This window comes from Monocercomonoides exilis (assembly GCF_001643675.1).
Source record: "Monocercomonoides exilis strain PA203 chromosome Unknown scaffold1-2713096, whole genome shotgun sequence".
In the NCBI taxonomy this organism is placed as follows: domain Eukaryota; phylum Preaxostyla; order Oxymonadida; family Polymastigidae; genus Monocercomonoides; species Monocercomonoides exilis.
The window spans coordinates 269,047-287,793 of NW_027150546.1; the positions used below are offsets into that span (position 1 = coordinate 269,047).

General features: G+C 35.4%; 6 protein-coding genes across 6 annotated transcripts; 3 read left to right on the forward strand and 3 right to left on the reverse strand.

The window, feature by feature from the left end:
- Positions 1 to 3,271: 3,271 nt before the first annotated feature.
- On the forward strand, positions 3,272 to 5,645 carry MONOS_8480 (uncharacterized protein; the record flags this gene model as incomplete). The annotated part of the gene is made up of 3 exons (XM_067878895.1): positions 3,272 to 3,365; positions 3,427 to 3,533; positions 3,605 to 5,645. 3 exons carry the CDS (start codon positions 3,272 to 3,274, stop codon positions 5,282 to 5,284), a joined length of 1,881 nt encoding a protein of 626 aa, XP_067736132.1. The 3' UTR covers positions 5,285 to 5,645.
- A 323-nt stretch (positions 5,646 to 5,968) lies between these two features.
- MONOS_8479 (uncharacterized protein) lies at positions 5,969 to 7,916 on the reverse strand (the record flags this gene model as incomplete). Its single annotated transcript, XM_067878893.1, has 4 exons — positions 5,969 to 6,192; positions 6,287 to 6,415; positions 6,538 to 6,597; positions 6,689 to 7,916. The coding sequence occupies 4 exons, from the start codon at positions 7,914 to 7,916 to the stop codon at positions 5,969 to 5,971; spliced, it is 1,641 nt and encodes a 546-aa protein (XP_067736133.1).
- Positions 7,917 to 8,302: 386 nt separating this feature from the next.
- MONOS_8478 (putative leucine-zipper-like transcription regulator 1) lies at positions 8,303 to 11,265 on the reverse strand. Its single transcript, XM_067878892.1, has 8 exons — positions 11,050 to 11,265; positions 10,831 to 10,983; positions 10,688 to 10,769; positions 10,560 to 10,630; positions 10,349 to 10,495; positions 9,954 to 10,247; positions 8,951 to 9,506; positions 8,303 to 8,748 (listed from the first exon to the last, which is right to left on the reverse strand). Exons 1-8 carry the CDS (start codon positions 11,228 to 11,230, stop codon positions 8,520 to 8,522), a joined length of 1,713 nt encoding a protein of 570 aa, XP_067736134.1. The 5' UTR covers positions 11,231 to 11,265; the 3' UTR covers positions 8,303 to 8,519.
- A 444-nt stretch (positions 11,266 to 11,709) lies between these two features.
- Positions 11,710 to 15,574, forward strand: MONOS_8477 (uncharacterized protein). The gene is made up of 2 exons (XM_067878891.1): positions 11,710 to 11,948; positions 12,021 to 15,574. Exons 1-2 carry the CDS (start codon positions 11,740 to 11,742, stop codon positions 15,442 to 15,444), a joined length of 3,633 nt encoding a protein of 1,210 aa, XP_067736135.1. The 5' UTR covers positions 11,710 to 11,739; the 3' UTR covers positions 15,445 to 15,574.
- Positions 15,575 to 15,639: 65 nt separating this feature from the next.
- MONOS_18520 (uncharacterized protein) lies at positions 15,640 to 16,993 on the reverse strand (the record flags this gene model as incomplete). Its single annotated transcript, XM_067871547.1, has 2 exons — positions 15,640 to 16,635; positions 16,697 to 16,993. The coding sequence occupies 2 exons, from the start codon at positions 16,991 to 16,993 to the stop codon at positions 16,231 to 16,233; spliced, it is 702 nt and encodes a 233-aa protein (XP_067736136.1). The 3' UTR covers positions 15,640 to 16,230.
- A 1,111-nt stretch (positions 16,994 to 18,104) lies between these two features.
- MONOS_16868 (uncharacterized protein) lies at positions 18,105 to 18,387 on the forward strand (the record flags this gene model as incomplete). The annotated part of the gene is made up of 2 exons (XM_067869737.1): positions 18,105 to 18,302; positions 18,361 to 18,387. 2 exons carry the CDS (start codon positions 18,105 to 18,107, stop codon positions 18,385 to 18,387), a joined length of 225 nt encoding a protein of 74 aa, XP_067736137.1.
- Between the last annotated feature and the right edge of the window lie 360 nt (positions 18,388 to 18,747).

Genomic DNA, 18,747 nt, shown 5'->3' on the forward strand with positions numbered 1-18,747 from the left:
CTTCTCCATCTTCTGCATCTTCTCCTTCTGACGAATTGCAATCGCAACCTTCGCTTTCCAATGCAAGTGCTTCGTATGCTTCTTTCCCATTGCATTGTTCGCCTCAGACTTCAACAACAAGCTCATTTCCAACAGAAACGCAATGATCTTTGGAAAATCACTCTGAGAATGCTCAAAAAGTCCAGGTTGCATCATTCAGTCTGTTTGATTTACCAATTTCTTCTTCATCCTCTTCTTCTTCTTCTTCTTCTTCTCCCTCTTCTCCCTCTTCTCCCTCTTCTCCCTCTTCTCCCTCTTCTCCCTCTTCTCCCTCTTCTCCCTCTTCTTATTCTTCCTTCTCATTATCCTCTTCATGTGTTACTCACTCCTCTTTATTAACCAACATAAAAGATGATCGTATTCTCCAGGAAAAAATATTACATTTTCATCCCTTTTCTGAAACATTTGACTTTTCATTTTTTGAATTTAATATCATTCATCCCACCTTCTTAAAGTCATTTCTCTTTGGTCATCTCTTCAATGTTAAAAAAATAATAATAAACTTCATATTGTTTTATCAAATGTTTAATGGATGATGTGTTTCAAAAACAAATTAGAAAAAGAAACGCAAAAATCCCAAAATCTGTGTTGAGTACTTGTTTTGTATGAAAACGAGGATAAATATGAAGAGATGTCTTTGTCTTGTATACCTGTGCAAGGCAGAAAACGGCGAAGACGACTCCAATAGGCTTCAATTGCGTTGGTGCAACAGTTTGTTTCTTTATCCCTAAAGCATTTTTTGTGATTGACAGTTAAATGTTTGAAACCTTCTTTTTTTATTTTGCTATATCCCTTCCATTCGTCGCTCCATACAGTAGTTCCAGCATGCAAATGCCTTCTTTACACTCCGGTCAGACATATTGATGATCGATCGTCCACTTTTTTTAAAAATGATTTAGGATTTTTGACATTTGATTCAATTCCACCTACGATCCAAATTTGTTTTTTTGGTTTTCCTTTCCGATATTTTCTTCTTCTTAGTAACATTTCATCGACTTGAATAGTGTAATTATTTCCTCCAATTCTTCTGTTTTTTCCTTTAATCATTTCATGTGCTGCCTTGCGAAAAAGATTAAAAAGGATGCAAATAGTGTTGCAGCTGGCTCCAGTCAAAAAAGATGTGCGCATCACATCGACATAAATCCACCATAACAGCATGATTTTCATATAAGTGGAAATCAATAATTTCGAATTCGAAAAAATTGAATTGTGTCTGATTGAAAGGAATCGACATTTGCACTTGCATTTAACGATATTTTTCGCACAATAAATGATTCTTGGTGTCTTTTTGCATTTTGTGCACATATTTGCTGCAGGTAATAATCTGTGCAACAACAGCAATTCAATTGTTTTCCTTTCGTTTGAAAAGGATTTCATCAGCGTAGAAATATCCTTTTTCGAATCACGAAAAATAGGCATATAACTAAAATCAAATGGTTTTTGACAAAATCCTCACAAATAACGAAAAAACGAAATTTTCAAACCTGTATAAAACAAGAAAATGTTATGGGATTGATCAAAAGAAAAATGGAAAATTGTTAAAAACACTTTTTCGACAAAAATAACTTATTTTAAATAAATTAGTATTCCATTTTGTTTCATTAAAAATATATAAAAATTATTTTATCGATGGTCCATATACTTGGAACTTGCCGATTAAACATTTATGAATCGAAATAAATAATTTGTATCAATTCAAAAATTAAAAAAAAAACAAAAAATTATCACAACTGAATAAATCTGTCAATGCACTTTCGGAATTCTTGATTTATTATTAATTGCTTTATGGAATATATTTAAATATCAATATCTTTTCATAAAGAATTGTGCTCATTTTCACTATGTGAGGTGAATTCATTTGAAAATTATCTGATTTTCATGAAAATGATTTTTTTCCGAAAAATCAAAAAATTTCATATTTATTCACAAATAATAAAACTCGGGGTTCAATTTTTCATCCCTTTAAAGAATAATGAAAAAACAAAACATTTTAATCACTTTCTGACTCTCAGCCAGTGATTTTATTGTATCAAAATTTATTAATAAAAAATACTGAATATTATTAATTTTGAATAAGTAGTTTTTTATTTTGAATTATTAGTTTCACAACTTTGTATAATTAGTTTTCCAAATTTGAATAATCAGTTGACCAATTTCTAACTATAAATTTACGAAATTTGAATAATAAATGTCAAATTTGGGGGAAAATACGGACTTTCAAGCTTTTTATGCACAAAGCATGAAAAAATTGTTTTTCTAATAACATTACCAAACTTTCTCAGATTTCAAAAAAAATTTGATTTTCATATCCGTAAACAGGTGTTGTTGAAATTAAAACAAAAAATTTTCCAACATTTCACGAATGTCAAAAAATGGACCCATTTTTATTTTGTTTTTTGATCTCAAAAAGTCATTGAAAAGTGCATATTTTTTCAATGAAAATGCCTGAAGTCAAATATTTTGTCCCATTTTTTTTTGAAATATTCCTTTTGTTTAATTTTCAAATAAAATAAAAATTTCGTTTTTCAATCAAATTTCTGTTCTCTCTCGTGAAACTTCACGAAAATAAAAATAATACCAATTTCAAGATTTTATTTTCTTGACAGGAAAATTTGGTGAGTGGGAACAGAAATTTGATTGAAAAACGAAATTTTTATTTTATTTGAAAATTAAACAAAAGGAACTTTTCAAAAAAATTTAGACAAATGGTGTTTTAAAAAATAGAAAAAAAAATTTAATAAAAAAATTAAAAAAATTAAATAAAATAAAATAAAATAAATAAAAAAAATAATAAAAAACTCGATACGGACTTTATCATTTGATCAACAATCATCAAATTTTCTAACATTATCGTAAAGTCCGAATTCCAATAATTATGAATTACAATTTTTTTTTAATTTTTTTTTCAAAATTGACAAAAATAAGATAATCGTTTTGTCGGTTGTCTTGTCGAAAGGCTCTTGAAGTGTCGATCTTTCTTTGAAGCTTATATGGAACAATTGGAAGTCATATCAACTGTAAACATAAAGGAAAAAATGAAAAACAATAAAGATTAAAGATGAAAATTATTATTCATAAATAGATCCAATATATAATAATTAGTTTGCAATCAGAAATGAGCTGGAGAAAATCATTCGATATTAATGAAGAAGATTGTCAAGATATTCCAATGGAGAAAATCGATTCAATGTTTAATGATCAACAAGATTTCTTACAAAATTTGTACAATCTAATGGTTAACGATTTTCATCAAAGATTATCAAGAAATGGAGTTTATTCAAAAAACAAATTGTTTGCGGTTTCAAATAACCTGGCTAATAAAATAGGTATAAAATACGCTATATTTAATTTGGAATTTAGCATCTCTTTTATTATTATTATTCAAAGCAATTAAATTTCAAAGTCAAATAAATGATAATAAAGAAACTGAGGATAATCCTTCAGAAGCAGAAATCGCTGCACTTATTCAAGATGGATTTAATAGCGTTCACTTAGTTTGCTAATTTGCTCAAAATTATTTGGATTTTGATATTTGCAACGGTTCAATTTTTTTTATTATTTAAAGAAATTTGACGAATGCATTCCAATGTTATTTAACAGATTAACAGAACTTGAAAGGTCAGTGAGTAATTTTGCGACAATTGCTCCTGGATCAATAGATTTGAAAACAGAACGATTATTTCCTTCAGAAGCTTCATCTTATCAAATGGATAAGGCACCAAGTGCACTTTCCTCTTCTTGCAAAGGGAACATATTTGTATGCCCTCTTTGCAAAAATACTTTCCCGACGAATGAGGATGCGGTTAACCATATCCAAACTTCAAAAATTCACGAACAAATTGTTGAGGATTGCAAAAAACATGGACTGGAAATAACTCCTGAAATTTTATCGGCAGATTCAAATAATGAGCTAATGACAGAGGTAGCACAATTTAATAAGGATCAGAAAAGCAAAAGAGTATTGGAAAGTCCCTCCGGAAATGAAATTAAAAGTACAATTGAAGTTAAAGATTCTACAACTTCAGCCGGATGCATAAAACTAGCTTTTACACAAGAAATGCGAATTCCTTCTGGTTCCAACGAACGTTCAGTTTTATCTCAGAGCAATACTTCAGAAGAAGCTTCTATTGAACAGATGCAAACAAAACTACCTCCGCTTCCTCCGTGTGCATCGACTTGTGGTGAAAATTCACCGTCTGTATTGCCCTCTTGTAATCCAAGCTTTGTAAATCCATGCTGTCTACCAAACCAGAAAGCTCCAGAAGAAAATCTCAAGACCGACTCAGCTCCATGCACACAGAGCTCAGCAGCATCTTCTGCGTGCCAGACCTTCAATTCTTCATCGCCAATGTCCCTCTCAGCTCCTCCTGCGGACAAAGTGGTTAAATCACCCTCAGCAAGTGCCACAGACAGCGCTCTTTCCACCCCGACGCCTGCGAAACCTTTCATCAGATTCACCCCGCTTAAGATGACTGAGCAACAAGCCCAGCAGCAGCTTCCTCCTGCTGCCCTGCCAAACCCAAAGACCCACCTCGCTGCTGAATCTTCTGGCTCACCAGGAGCTGCGAATATACCACAAATTCCGAAAATTCCAAAAATTCCAAAAATTCCACAAATCCCACAGGTTCCACAAATTCCACTGATTCCCCAGATACCAACCATCCCTGTCATTCCAGTGATGCCGCCTCTCCGCACGTTTACGATGATCCCTCCGATTAGCACTCCGCCTGCTCCTTCGCCCCGTGAGAAGGAGGACCTGCCTCGGCAACCGCCTCAGCTTCAGCCGATGCTGCCGAAATCTCCGCCAGCAGCAGACTCACGGCACGCGCCTCTCAGTCCTTTCAAGCCACAGCCGTTTCAGATTTATCCTCAAATACAGCCGTTGGCTAACCCATCTGGTGCATCCAAACCTGCCAATGCAAAACCTGCTGCTGCTTCTCCTCTGCCTGCGCCTCCCAGTGCGCCTTCAAGTGCACCGCCAGCGCCTTCTTTGCATTCATATCCTGCCTCTTCTCCGCACCTGGTGAAGACGCCGCCAGCTCCTGTTTCCCCTTCTCTTAAGGATGATAAGGAAAAACCTGCCCCTGCCCCTGCCCCTGCACATTTGCCGGATGCTAAGCAGGCTCCGCCGATTGCTCAGAAGCAGGAAGAAGACGTGATGATCCCGTGTGAGCTGTGCAAGGAAATGGTGCCATTCAGTCAATACAACAATCATGTTCTAAGTCATCACGGGGGCCGTCATTAATTCCTTTTAATTAATCAAATCAGATTATTTGATTGAAAAAACCGATTTTTTTTATTTTTAATATTTGCGTTCTTATACTTGTGTTTTTCAATTTTGATTTCTCTTCTTCCGTTCGATTGAAATAAATGCCAATCAGAAAGAAGGCGGTGCTGGTTTTCGTTATTCGGGGGAGAACGTCCAAATGTTATTTCTCTCTCTCTTTTTTTTTTCATGTTTTTTTTAAATTTTATTAATATTAATTTTATTTGGTGATCAGTTTTCATTCCTATTTTCTTTTGTATTATTACAACTCTTAAAGTTTATTTTGTGATTGCGGACAATTTTTTGGCTGAAAAATATAAGATACATTAAAAAGCAAAAATGCGCTTCATTATTTTTTTTTATAAATTTTGAGACAAAGCAAAACAGAAAAAAAGTGTCTCCACTCAAAATAAAGGAAACAATTGTGTTGAAAGAAAGAATTTCTTGAAGACCCAGCCACTTTATTGAAGACATGAATTCAATTCCAATGGAGTTAGAAAACTCTTCCACATTTTTCACAATGTTGGTTTTTTTATTCGAATGTGCCAGAAAAATTGACTTTCCTCAAAAAAAAACCTTGATTATTGATAACACTTTTAAAAGGATGTGATCTAAGCCTTTCAAACACCTCAAGCTAATTGCCAACAACTTTATCCTCTTGCTCTATTTAAACGAAGACTTGTGCTTTTCATACCATTTGTGTGCAACTGTTTCTCCCTTGTGGTGCGCCCTCATCATCAGAATTGCTCTGATCCTGCCCAGCCCCACCATCTGAACAACAGGGTCACCCAGCGGCTTCGCTCCATCAGCCAGCGCAATCAGCTCAGACACGTCATTGTTGATCATCACAAGAGAGTTGCGGGTGGCTAAGCCTCGCATGTCAATTTCTGGGGAAATGTAAGATTAAAAAAAAAAAAGAAGGAAATTTATTTATTTATTTACAATTGAAAAAAAAGGAAATTTTGCAAGTAAAAAAAAAACCTGTTTGTGTGAAAAAGGAGTCTTTGAACAATGCTTTAATTTCATCAAAGTCTTCAATAAGAATGTTGAAAGAAGCAAGCGATGCAGGTCGTTTGCGCAGCGCTGCATTGAAAATGCGTTGATCAAAGACTGATAAAATGGATTAACAAATGTTCGTTAACACAAAAAGATAGAGAGAAGGAAAGAGAGAAAGAGAAAGAGAAAAGAAGAAGAATATCGTAATGAGTGTTGATTTAACAAAGAATACACACCATAAAGAAGAAGATCAAAAATATACGAGCTCACAATTTTCCTTGTTTCGTCATCTGGCACTAAGTTAATAGGATCAAATATCAAATAAAAAGAATAATAAATAAGAAATTATAATCATCATAATTTCAAAAAAATCCAAGTCATTCAAACATTCATTCACCATCGTCGCAAGCTGCGGCTTGATGACATCAAGCACGACGCGGATTCTGTTTGACTCAAAAAGAGGCTCGTACAACGAGTGGAACACAACATCTCCAGCTGAAATCACAACTATCTTTGTGGCAAACAGCTCCGCAAACCGTCTCTCCATATCTTCGAGCGTGTGAAAAATCGGCTCAAACAGATCGATCAAATAAGACGTGCAGTGGCGGTGCATCTGGCTGATTGAGACCCACTTCTTCTTCTTCCGCTTGATTCCCAGTGTGGAAGCGTTATACGATAAATTCGCAGAAGATGCTTGAGAAGACCCAGACGATGGAGAAAGTTCAAAATCAGTGGAAAATGACTGCGAATGGGAAGAGAATGACGAAGAAGGAAATGGCGATGACGATCGATGCTCAGCAGAAGGCGTCTTGCCAGCCAAACTCGCTGAATCGCTTTTCCAGTCCAACTCGTCAGCGTCCTTCGAGTTCTGCTCTTGGCTCAATTTGAGCTTGCTGCTTTCCTCGCTGACTTCGTCGTACAGCACAGAGTCCTCAGCCACCATGACCATCTGGAAGTTGTCCTGCAGCTTCTCTGACATCTCCTCCAAATCTGCAATGGCCTCTTTCTTCAGCTCTTTCAGCTCTTCAGTTATGTGCCTGATTGTGCAATACAGCACTGATAGTTTTTCCAGAGTTGAATCCTGAACAGCTGAATAGCTCATCATCGAGTTTTGCCCGGAAAACACTGCCTGTATAAGCGTCTCTGTCTCGGCCTGAATCTTATACGAGCCACCACTTCGCTTCAAGAAGCCAGACTGTTCTGAAGTTTGGCTTGCTGCTGAAGATGTCGAAGAAGAAGAAGATTTCATTGATGAGCTTTGATCAATTTGAGTAAATGAATTAGCTGCAGGAGGTGGAGGCGTGAGAAAAGTTTTTGAATGTAGTTGTAATGCAAAATCAACAGACACATATTCAGAACCAATTAAAGTCAAATATTGAACAATGAGTGATTTCACAGCATCAATATAGTATCGATGACACTCAAAATATGAAGGTAAATGAAGATTTAACAGATCTTTTTCTGTTCTGAAAAAAGAGAAAAACAAGTCATTTGAGGAAGATGACTGATAATCAACTATTTCTTTCTTCTTCCCCATCTTTTCATGGACCCATCTTTCCTTGTTCACAGCTTTTATATAAATGCCGTTAAGAAAAGATAGATAATCCTTTTTCATTTTTTGCGTAATAGGATCAAATATAAGCTCAAAGTTTAATGGTGAAACACCGGATTCTTCAAAAATCTGATTGAAATCAAGCAAAATGTCATAAATTGATAAAGTACTTCTGAGAGAGCCAAAATCCAGTTCTGCCAAAGAAATTCTTATTTGATCAGTAAAGAAACTTCGCACTAATTGTAAATAGTACTTTTCTGCTCCTGTATATAATTTTGTGAAAGTTGGAATGAATGATCTTTTCTGACTTTCAATTTCCGAACATAAAGAACCAACGTAGTCCTTGACTTCTTCATGCAATAAGACTGGAGAAAAACATTTTCGAATTCTATTCATTTGGTTCACGCATCCGCGTCTTATGATTTCTTTTATTAAGAGCTCTTCATTCATTTCATATTTATGGGTAAAAAATTGTTAGAATTGTTTTCATTCAATTAAAAAAGAAAAAAAGTATTTATGATGTGAATAAAACAAACTTTCAATAATATTTTAAAAAGAAAAATAAACTGTTTAAGAGAACATTAATAACAAATAAAATTAGCAAAACACACATTTTTTTAATAAAAATATATTACAAACATAAAAAAACATAGATTGCTATAAGAATTACAACAAGCCACCCATCTGTATAGTTTCGTCCAGAAGTGCCTTAACATCTGCATCTCTGCCTCCAAGCACCTTCCACACAGAATCCAGCCCAGTTTCGTCTTTTTCCTCTTCTGTGGCAACAAGTCTCCCGAGAACAACAGAATAATGGAGCAGCGCATCTGCCGGAAAATGAGGCAGGATGGAAAGCGAAAACGGTAGCAACGCAACAAAATAGTGGATTGATTTTCTGAAAGAGAAAGTTTAATAAAATGTCATTCAATTATTTTGAATAACAACAAGAAAAATAAATAAATAAGTAAATAAATAAATAAATAAATAAATAAATAAATAAATAAATAAATAAATAAATAAATAAATAAATAAATAAATAAATAAGTTAACAAGTTAATAAATCACAAATCCAATGTTACAATCAATCCATTCCAAACCTCTCCAGCTGTATCAGCCCGAACTTCTTCGCAACCACCATCGCTTCTCCCAAGTTCTTCAGCTTAGTCAAATCCAAATTGCTCATCACACGAGCACATATCGTCTTCACACGTATTGAGCCACATTCTTCGGCAAAGGCAATCAGAGAGACTGCATCTTCGGCTGTTAAGTTGTCTGTGGGCAGCTCGTCGGTGTTGATGTACTTGACAAGCGCTTCGATGGCTGTGTTGGAGAGAGGAAGCGGCTTCCCAACAGGATTTGAGGAGGAAGAGGAGGAAGAGGAAGAAGAGGAAGAAGAGGATGAGGAAGATGATGGAAGAGGTTCTGGTGGTTCGTCTGGCAAAGAAGAAGAAGCAGAAGGAGAAGAAGAGGAAGAAGAAGACGAAGATAAATCAGTTGAAGACGAGAGAGGAGAAAGATAAGTCAGAAGAGGCGGGAAACGCCCCTTTATGATGGCTCTGTTGACTGGAAATGACTTGGAACCAGACGAAACCTGAGCATCGCAGCAGCGCTGGAGGGCTCGTTGAATGTCTTCGGCAAGGGTGGATGGAGGAGCTGTGAAGGAACAGTCGGTTGGGAATGACAAATAAGAAAGATATAATAACGCGGAAGAAGTAATATTCAGAACAGTTAAAAAAAAAAAACAGATAAGAATTCACAAGCAAATGATTGCATTATAATCAAAAATAAAAATTTTTATTATGAATATTCATATAAATAAATAAATAAATAAATAAATAAATAAATAAATAAATAAATAAATAAATAAATAAATAAATAAATAAATAAATAAATAAATAAATAAATAAATAAATAAATAAATAAATAAATAAATAAATAAATAAATAAATAAATAAATAAATAAATAAATAAATAAATAAATAAATAAATAAATAAATAAATAAATAAATAAATAAATAAATAAATAAATAAATAAATAAATAAATAAATAAATAAATAAATAAATAAATAAATAAATAAATCCAAAAATAAATATCACACAAATGATGTATCGAGTCAAGTCATTCAGAGGAGTGTTTCCGTCGTGTCCTCCAAAGATAAACATGTCCCCCTGATACGCCACAGCCCTGTGCTGAATACGAGCCGTGATAGGCGTTCCTTTGATCTTTTCCTCTGCCCACGAATGCAGCGAGAACGAGTAGAAGCACACATCATTCATCTTCCCTCCAGCATTCCCGCCAAACACATACATGTTCCCGCCTTGCACCACTGCGCTGTGCCGATAGCGCGGCTTCGTCGCCTTCAGAATCTTCACTTCTGTCCATTCGTGGTTTCCTGTTTGATGTTTTTATTTATTTATTTTTTTTTTTTCCAAAAATATTTTTACAATGAAAAAATGTTAAAAATTTATTGATTGGAAAAATAATTGTACAAACTTAAATTGAATTCCCAAAGATCGCCAAATACTGAATCTCCAAGCCCTCCGAAAACGAACATAGAATGACGATATCCAACAGCTGTATGCTCGTCACGAGGAGGTGGTATTGCTCCGGGAACTTGTACTTGAACCCACTGATTTTTTTCTGCAAATTAATTTTTGGTTTAAGAATTTCTTAAAATTTTAAGAGAATTCAAAAGTAATCAAACCAAAATCCAAGTACCACGTCTCATTCAAACGATTTTTTCCATCTTCTCCTCCAAAGATGTACATGCGAGTTCTAAAATATTTGAATAATATATGCTTGTTCAAAACAAATCAAAACAAAATCTCAAACCCGTAAACAAGAGCAGTGTGACGACGTCTGGCTGAAGGACTTTTTTGTTCTTCTGTTACAATTACTCTCCATGTATGGTGTTCTGTTGAATAAGTCAATTTATGTTTTATCAGAATTAGAAAAATTGAATTATTGAAACACACCGAAAGAAAAAGCATAAAGATCTGAATAAACAACATTTTGTTGTCCGCTTCCTCCAAAGATAATCATTTCATCTCCATATACAACTGCGCTGTGACAACTTCTACATGCAGGCGAAGATCCAAGAATTGGCACACGAAGCCATGATTGTGTTTCTGTCAAATACAAACGAAGTTGAATAAGCTCGAGTTACAGCAACAAAAAATATATTAAGTTCAAACCAAAATCAAATTTGAATATTTCACTAGAAAAGTCATTTCCAAGGTCACCACCAAAAAGATAAAGATGATGATCATAAACAACAATAGACGAATCTGCAAGGCCTGGAGGCACATCTCCACGTGGAGGAAGTGTATGAAATGTTTTTGTCTCGCTGGTAGTATCGCGAACACGGCCTGACATAAGTGAATACGCTGGGAAAGGACTTAGATCAGTCTGATTTATCCCATAGTAATTTCTTGATCAAACATTAAAAATAAATATCGTTTTTTTTTTCTTTGGATTGATAAAATTATATTCGAATATTTATCGGTTAGTAAAAGTGAACAATTGAAAATCTTTGAGATTTCTTCTATATTTAATTATATCGTTTTCAAAGTTTGATGAACAAAAAAAAAATAGAGAGACTATTTCATTTTCAAAATTTTTTGAGCTTTCTTTGACTGAAAATTTGAAATAAAAAAATTATAGAAAAAAAAATAGATGTTCAATCGGTTTCACCAATAGGACGTTATGAAAATATTTATTTCAAACAAAAAAGTCCAGTTTAATAAATAGTTGATATGGAAATTATAAAACGCAAATAGATTTCAATAGCATATTTTTAATCAAGCTTTTGGTGTTCATTTTCAATAAATATTGATCTCGACCATCACAAACTATTTATTTTTTAATTTTTAAATTTTCTTTAAATGGACGAGAAAGAGAAGCATGAAGTCGATGTTTTAAAAGGCTCATATATAGCTCCTTATAAAACCAAGTTTGAAAAAGAGGAAATTGTGATTTTATCTCCTGGGACTGATATTTGGGAATATATACTTCCTGCTCCTGAGCAACCAGCATCATCGATTAGAACTCTTCGTGAATACAATACAAAATTATCAGAAAAATTTTTAAGACAGTTTGTTAAAGTGCTTTATATTTGATTTATCAAAAAAAATTTTAACAATTTTTTTGTTCTCATTCAAAAAAGAATAACTTCATTTGCAACTGAATCATATGCTCAACTTCTTCAACCTTTTGTTGCATTTTGCTCAAACCCCATTATATTTACGGATAAAGAAGAATCAGACCAAGATTATCACTACTTGTCAAATAATATTCTTTTTTGCCCTCCTCTTTCTTCTGTGTGGATGCCATCAAACGGAGTTTTCAATCCATTAAATGGTTTATTGATTTCGTCTTCTTCACATCCGATTCGCCTTCCTCTTCAGGTGGACTCTGATTATCAATTTTCAATGATAAATTTTTATTCAAAGCCTCAGTTTAGCGGAGCAATGATAAATGCTGGAACACCTGTTTGGAGCATTGACTTTACATATGTTAATGATTGCAATGAGTCAACATTTCACTTTTTGGCCATCGGCACTCGACAATGTAATGTTCATTTTTTGTTCAGTGAATGGATCAAAGATGATTTACGCCAAGATAGAAATGGGATTTGTTATCAACCACCAGCTTCGATGGGAATTCCCATATGCTGTTCTCAGCATGCAGAAGCAGATCCAACAGGATATCTTTCAGGAGCAATACAAATCTGGAATTGCGGACAACTTTCCAAAGGATCAAAATACGGAAGAATGAAATTTAATGATAAAAAGAAACTCAAATTTTTCAACAGAGATAAAACAAAGGAAGGTTCAATCAACAAAGAAGAAGAAGAAGAAGAAGAAGAGATTCCTCAAGCTTTTAAAGAAGAATACAGCTCTCAACGCTTAGGCGATACGACGCTGTTCCCTCCACCCACACGTGACCAATCGACTCCGCCATCTGTGGATGATCTTCCTTTTCTGTCTCTTCTCGTTGCACATGGATGCGGTTGTGTATACACTCTGAAATGGAACCCGCATGTCAGAGCAGATGATCCAGATAAAGCAATTGACGAATTATTTGCATCGCAAAACAAGCAAACAGATTCTTCTTCTCCTCCTACGGATTTTTCTTCGTCTTCGTCTTTGCCAAATATATCAAATACATTTGCTCCGGAAGCCACTTCTCATCTCACCGATTCTTCTGGTTCTGTTGCTATTCCTCGTCTTGGCGTCATGGCTGTCAGTTGTGTCGGTGCATGCTTTGTCTGTTCTGTTCCTCATCCATCGTTTGTATCAGAGTGTCAGCAATTCACTTCACAAAAAAGAATTAATTCAGCTCCAATTGATTCCGCATCATCTTCAATGCATCAGGACACTCGGCCTGCTGATCGCAATCAATCTGAATTATTCTCATTTCCTGCTGACATAAAGCCGAATTCTGTTGATTCAACTTCGCCTCAGCACAATTTGAATGAATCTTATCCACCTCAAACAGCACATCCAGCAGCCCCTTCTGCCTCTCCGTTCCCACCATGCGTCCCACTTTCTGCGCTTCCCCACTCCTTTTTGGTTCTCCCGTACGAGGTGTCTGTCTGGTGCCTCGACTGGTCATTTCACAATCCTTCTCTTCTCGCTTGCGGTTGCAGTGATGGCGCCGTTCGCCTCTACAACATAACGGAATTCACCTCATACCACTTCGAATCCACTTCATCCTCTCCTTTTAGCTTTTCACAGTCACCGTCGCTTCTGTTCTCTGAAGAAACATTTTACCCCACATTCATCCCAGCTTACATGTCCATTCCGATGTCGCATTTCCCAATTCGAGCTGTTTCTTTCTCTCCTTTTTCACCTTCACAACTTGTTGCTGGCGGGCACGATTCACGTCTTCATTTTCTTGATCTTAATGCACCTTATTTTGGAGCTAGTCGTTGCAAGAGCATTTCGATTCCAGATAAAGACGACGATGGAGATGAAGATGATGAAAAAGCAACAAATGACGGAAAGCCCGAATCAGGAAAAGCCAATGAAACAAAGCAGAAATCCAACAAGAAAAGCAAGAAAACTTCAGCTGAAAAGGGAGAGAAAGAAGAATCAGTGTCTTCAAGCAATACACTTTTGCAGCAATATGGGAAGCTTGGAAAAGGGATGGAGACGCAGAGCAGCAATTGGGTGATGGGGATCGATTGGGTGAGCCCGACGCGGATTATAATGGGGATGGACGACAACACAGTTCGCATTGTCGATGTGGTTGAACGACTGATAACGAATCAGAATGCAACTGGAACACTTTTCGATTCGCAGAAGGAGAGCAAAGAAGGAGAAAAAAGCGAGATGAATGCGATTACAGCTGAGGATGAAAAGAATGTTCCTGATGAGAAAGAAATAAATGAAGGAGACGAAGAAGATGAAGAAGTTATTGAAATAAAAGAAAGTGGAAGTGCAAAACAAAAAAGAGATGAAACAAATGAAAATGACAGCAAAAGCGAGGAAAACGAAAGTCAACCGAAGAAGAAAACAACATCAAGCGAAAAGAAAAAACCAAGTGTCCCAGTGAAAAGTGGGAAAAATATTGATCACACGCTCCAAGTGTCTGTATTTGATATCTTTTCCTCTCCTGTTATGAGTGTGGCACATTCGTTGTACTCGGGTCTGTCAGTTGTGTCTTGCAGCGACGGAAGATGCGTGGTTGTTGGTTCGATGGGATTGAGAGAGAAAAAATCAAGGGTGCTGTCTATCTTAGAGATACTTGCCATCACTCAGTCAACAGAAGAAGATATACAGCGATGGATTAAAAGCATCGGGACAGAAGAGAAGCAAGAGCAAAAAAGGAAAGAGCAGATAATGAAGATGTCGTCTTCGGGTGTTACTAATGCTGCTGACTCAAACAAAAATGCTCCACAATTGGATTCTGCTGAAAGTGGCTTTGCTTTGTTTTCGGTTAGCGGCAAGCACAAAACTCCTCCAATTGTTGTTCCCTCGATGAAGTCCGTGTGGAACTCTTTTGCATCTTTGGTCATTTCAACTTGTGTCGGCGATCACCCTTCGGCTGGAGAAGCAGCACCATCTCCTGTGAATGATAACCGTTCTGGAGAGGAGTTAACACCACTTGAGAGGCTTGTTAATTCATTTTCGAGGCATTTGCACCAAAACGTTATCTCGGCGAACTCACTTTCTCAATATTTGAGTGTGATTAGCTTCCCGTTTGTTTCGCATTCGCTTCACTCAACTCTGAATCGCACGCTTCGGCTCACTCCGGTTACAAACGATCCACTTCAGGCTTCCATTTTAACTAAATTATCGATGACACCACAGAAAGCGGAAAAAGAGAAAAAGAAGAAAGAGGAAGACGGTTCTTCCGTTCAGACACAGATCTCGCCAGTTCTTTCTCTCAAATATCCTTCACTTAACCTCAAGGACATTCACACAATTGTTGCTAAAAACAGAACTATCTTTTCTCTGCCGCCACGAGGACACAATGCTAATTGTGTTTGCTGGAATAAATCTGGCACAAAAAGCGGAAATTGGGTGGCTGTTGGTTTTCAGTCCGGAATAATTCGTCTTTCACGAATAACAGTGGATTCTTGAAATGGAACTTTGGAAAAAACTATTTGGTTGTTTATAATAATTGTTTTTTATTTGCATTTTCAGGATAATCATTTTTATTTTATGCATGAAAACTTTAACAGCTCGAGTAAAATGCACTTAATTTACAAAACATTGCATTTTCAATAATTTCAAAAAACCTTGAATTTAAATGGACGTGTTAATAGTGTCAAATAATTAACATGTTTTCAGCATGCATCTCAATTACTCATTTATTTCTGTGGTGTGAATGAAATTTGTTTTTCAAAATTCGTATTTCAAACTATACATTAAACAAAGAAAGAAAGAAAGAAAGAAAGAAAGAAAATTGTGATATAAAATTCAATGAATTTCCTCAAATGCTCATAAAAAAATCTGAGAAACAATCCCAACTCTCATCAATTTCACAATGCACGCACGAGATTGTATTAATCAAACGGTTCAAACTGACCAAGCTATCTTCACATCCTTCTTCTTCCATCTTTTTAAACACTTTTCTTTTCGATTCTTTTCTTTTCGCTTCTTCCATTTCATCTTTGCTTGTTTCTTTCTTTTCTTCTTCCTTCTCTTCTTCCTTTTCTTCTTCTTCTTTGCATTTATCTTCTTTTTTCTTCAGCCTCGTTGAAATAGACCGGAAAAATATCACGCATGAATTCAACACATATTCATGCAATGTTCGTTGCTGAATCGCCTCCAGAACAATATTGACAATACCGTAATTCAACAACTCATCAATTCTCACGCATTCGCTTCCTGATATTTGTACAAATATATAAATGCACCACTCGTTTATTTCTTTGTAATTATCCCTTGATGCTCGATAAATCTGAATGATGCTTTCAATAAGCCATTAATTTCTTCAATCCTCAATCTACAACAGTAAAAATAAATATCAAGTGTTTTGAGCCATTCTAATAAAATAATCTCTTCTTTTCCTTTTTTTCCTCTTTCTTTTTCCTCTTCTGTTCTCCTCCAATCAACACTCTTTGAAAGCTCTTCTATTTCTCTTTTCGCCTCTTTGCAAAAACACAGCTCATTCACAACAACTTCTTCCAAGCTTTCATCATCAAAATAAGGCCTGCTCATCAAAAACTCCCAAGTTGATTGATAGGCAAGTTGAGTGAGGTTGTGATGTTCCTGATGATATCTAATAATCTCTATGATTTCATTCAAATATAGTTCTTCTATCCCTTTCTGAAAACATTTTTTTATATGTTAATAATGACATCAAAAAGAAAAACATAAACGCATATACACGATAATTAGCATGTCGCAAAGCCAATAAAGCTATTTCCACTTCTTTTTGTGTTTCCTCGTTTTCCTCTTTTTTCAACACGACTTTCAGAAGGTAAGGAAAACAGATTGAAAACAATTCAGGCGAGATTATGTAACGTAGTGTAACACAGCATTCACAAAGACCAATCAGAAGCTTTTCGTTCTTTTCTCCTTTTTTCTTCACTTCGTTTGCAATCATCTGTTCGAATTTTCTGCTCAGAGAAGTATCAAAAAAGCTTCGAGTGAAAATTCTTCTCAGAACATTGCAATATCCCATATGTCTCAGCAACATAACGGAATTTTCCAAAGTCAATTTCTTTTCTTCGATCATATTATAAATATTGTTGAATATTTCAGCATTTAAAACAGAAAACAACTCAAATTTTTTCATTTCATCAATTAGTTCATTCATTTCTCCGATTTTCTGTTTCTGCTCATCGTCAGTGAATTGTTCCAACTGTGAAAATTTCTCTAAAAAATTGAAAAATCAAAAGAGATAAAAGAAGCATTTATTTTTTAAACCATTCATTTCTAATAAGATTTGCCAAAGCCAAGAATCGTTTGTATTTTTAAAGGTGACTGCGAAATCGCAAAATTATTTCAAAACAACAAATAAATTCGTTTTCGAAATATTCGTTGAATATTCGAATTAAAAGAATTAAAAACACAAAATCAAAATTTTTTAAATAATACAGGATTCGAAACCACTTTTGCCCTCAATGACTTATGCATAAAAGAAAGCAAATCCATGAATAAATTTATCTTTTTTTGTGCAAATAAATAAGGGTGGCATCCCTATAATATAAAAAGTGATGATTTTTGATTGATGATTTGCGCCAGAGCATGTTTGAGCTTCTTAGACCTTCGGACACAAATGCATCTATGCGAGCTATAGTGCTGCAGAAGGGAATGAATTTTGCCTGCAGATAAATGAGCGAGTAGCTGTTTTCCAATATTGCTTGCGAAAAGTGAATTGGTGGGGGGAAGTTGCATGAAATTTGAACTTGGTTATATATCGCAAATCATATGATGCAACATCGGCTATGATATTTTGTGAAAAATAACTCAAGCAAGATGCAGAAAAAGATACGACAATTTCAGAAAGATCGAATTGCACCGCTTGTTCATTTCGAGGGATATACAGTGCACTTGGCATATTTTTTGCGCAGGACATGTTTTGCGTGATTTTTTATTGGGAGGTTGGTTTTGTGGAAAAGGAAAGGGAATCGGGAGTTGGACAACTGAGGAAGCGAGTTGAACGAAGCACTCAGCAGGCCTTTTCAACAATCTCATTTGCATTTTGCGCGAATCCTACTGGCATGCTGTCAGCAAAGACATGTCGTTGAATTAGTCTTTGAAAAGGAGTTAATTTCTTGTTAATTTGGAAAATGTGTGTTTTCATTTGGAATCATGGCCATCTTCACAAGGGATTTTCTGCGTTCGATGATGTCCTTTACCTGCCATTTATTGTCCAATTATCTGAATTTTTTGGGGAAGAGATGCAATTTTGGAGAACAAGAAAGCCATCTGGGCTGATAAATAATAATTCATTGGAGATGGGAAAATATTACGAGGCCAAAAAGATGGTTTGATTTTTTTTATTTCATTCATTTTTCTCTAAAGGTGTTCTTTGAATAAATACAGATTGACCATGAACGGGAATGCCATTGAATGAAGCCTTCTTTGCATTTCGCAAAAGAACCAGAAGTTTTGAGATTATTCTTGTTTGGATTTCATTCAACAATAACCGTCGTTACTTCTTCCTCATTTAACATGCTGCATAACTCAACAATGCTTGACATGAGCTTGAAAGAGAGAAAAAGCAGTTTGTTTGTCATATTTATTCGGAATGTTTGGCAGTAGCGACTCTTTTGTCGGAGCTGATGGGCTGGCTGTGCATTCTCATTCAGAAAGCATCTGACTTCTTATGTTATTCAACACTCATCTTCTTCTATTGACTCTTCGCAGTCATTGCCTTCATTGCAAATGTAGTTAATCTCCTTCTCCTTCTCCTTCTCCTTCTCCTTCTCT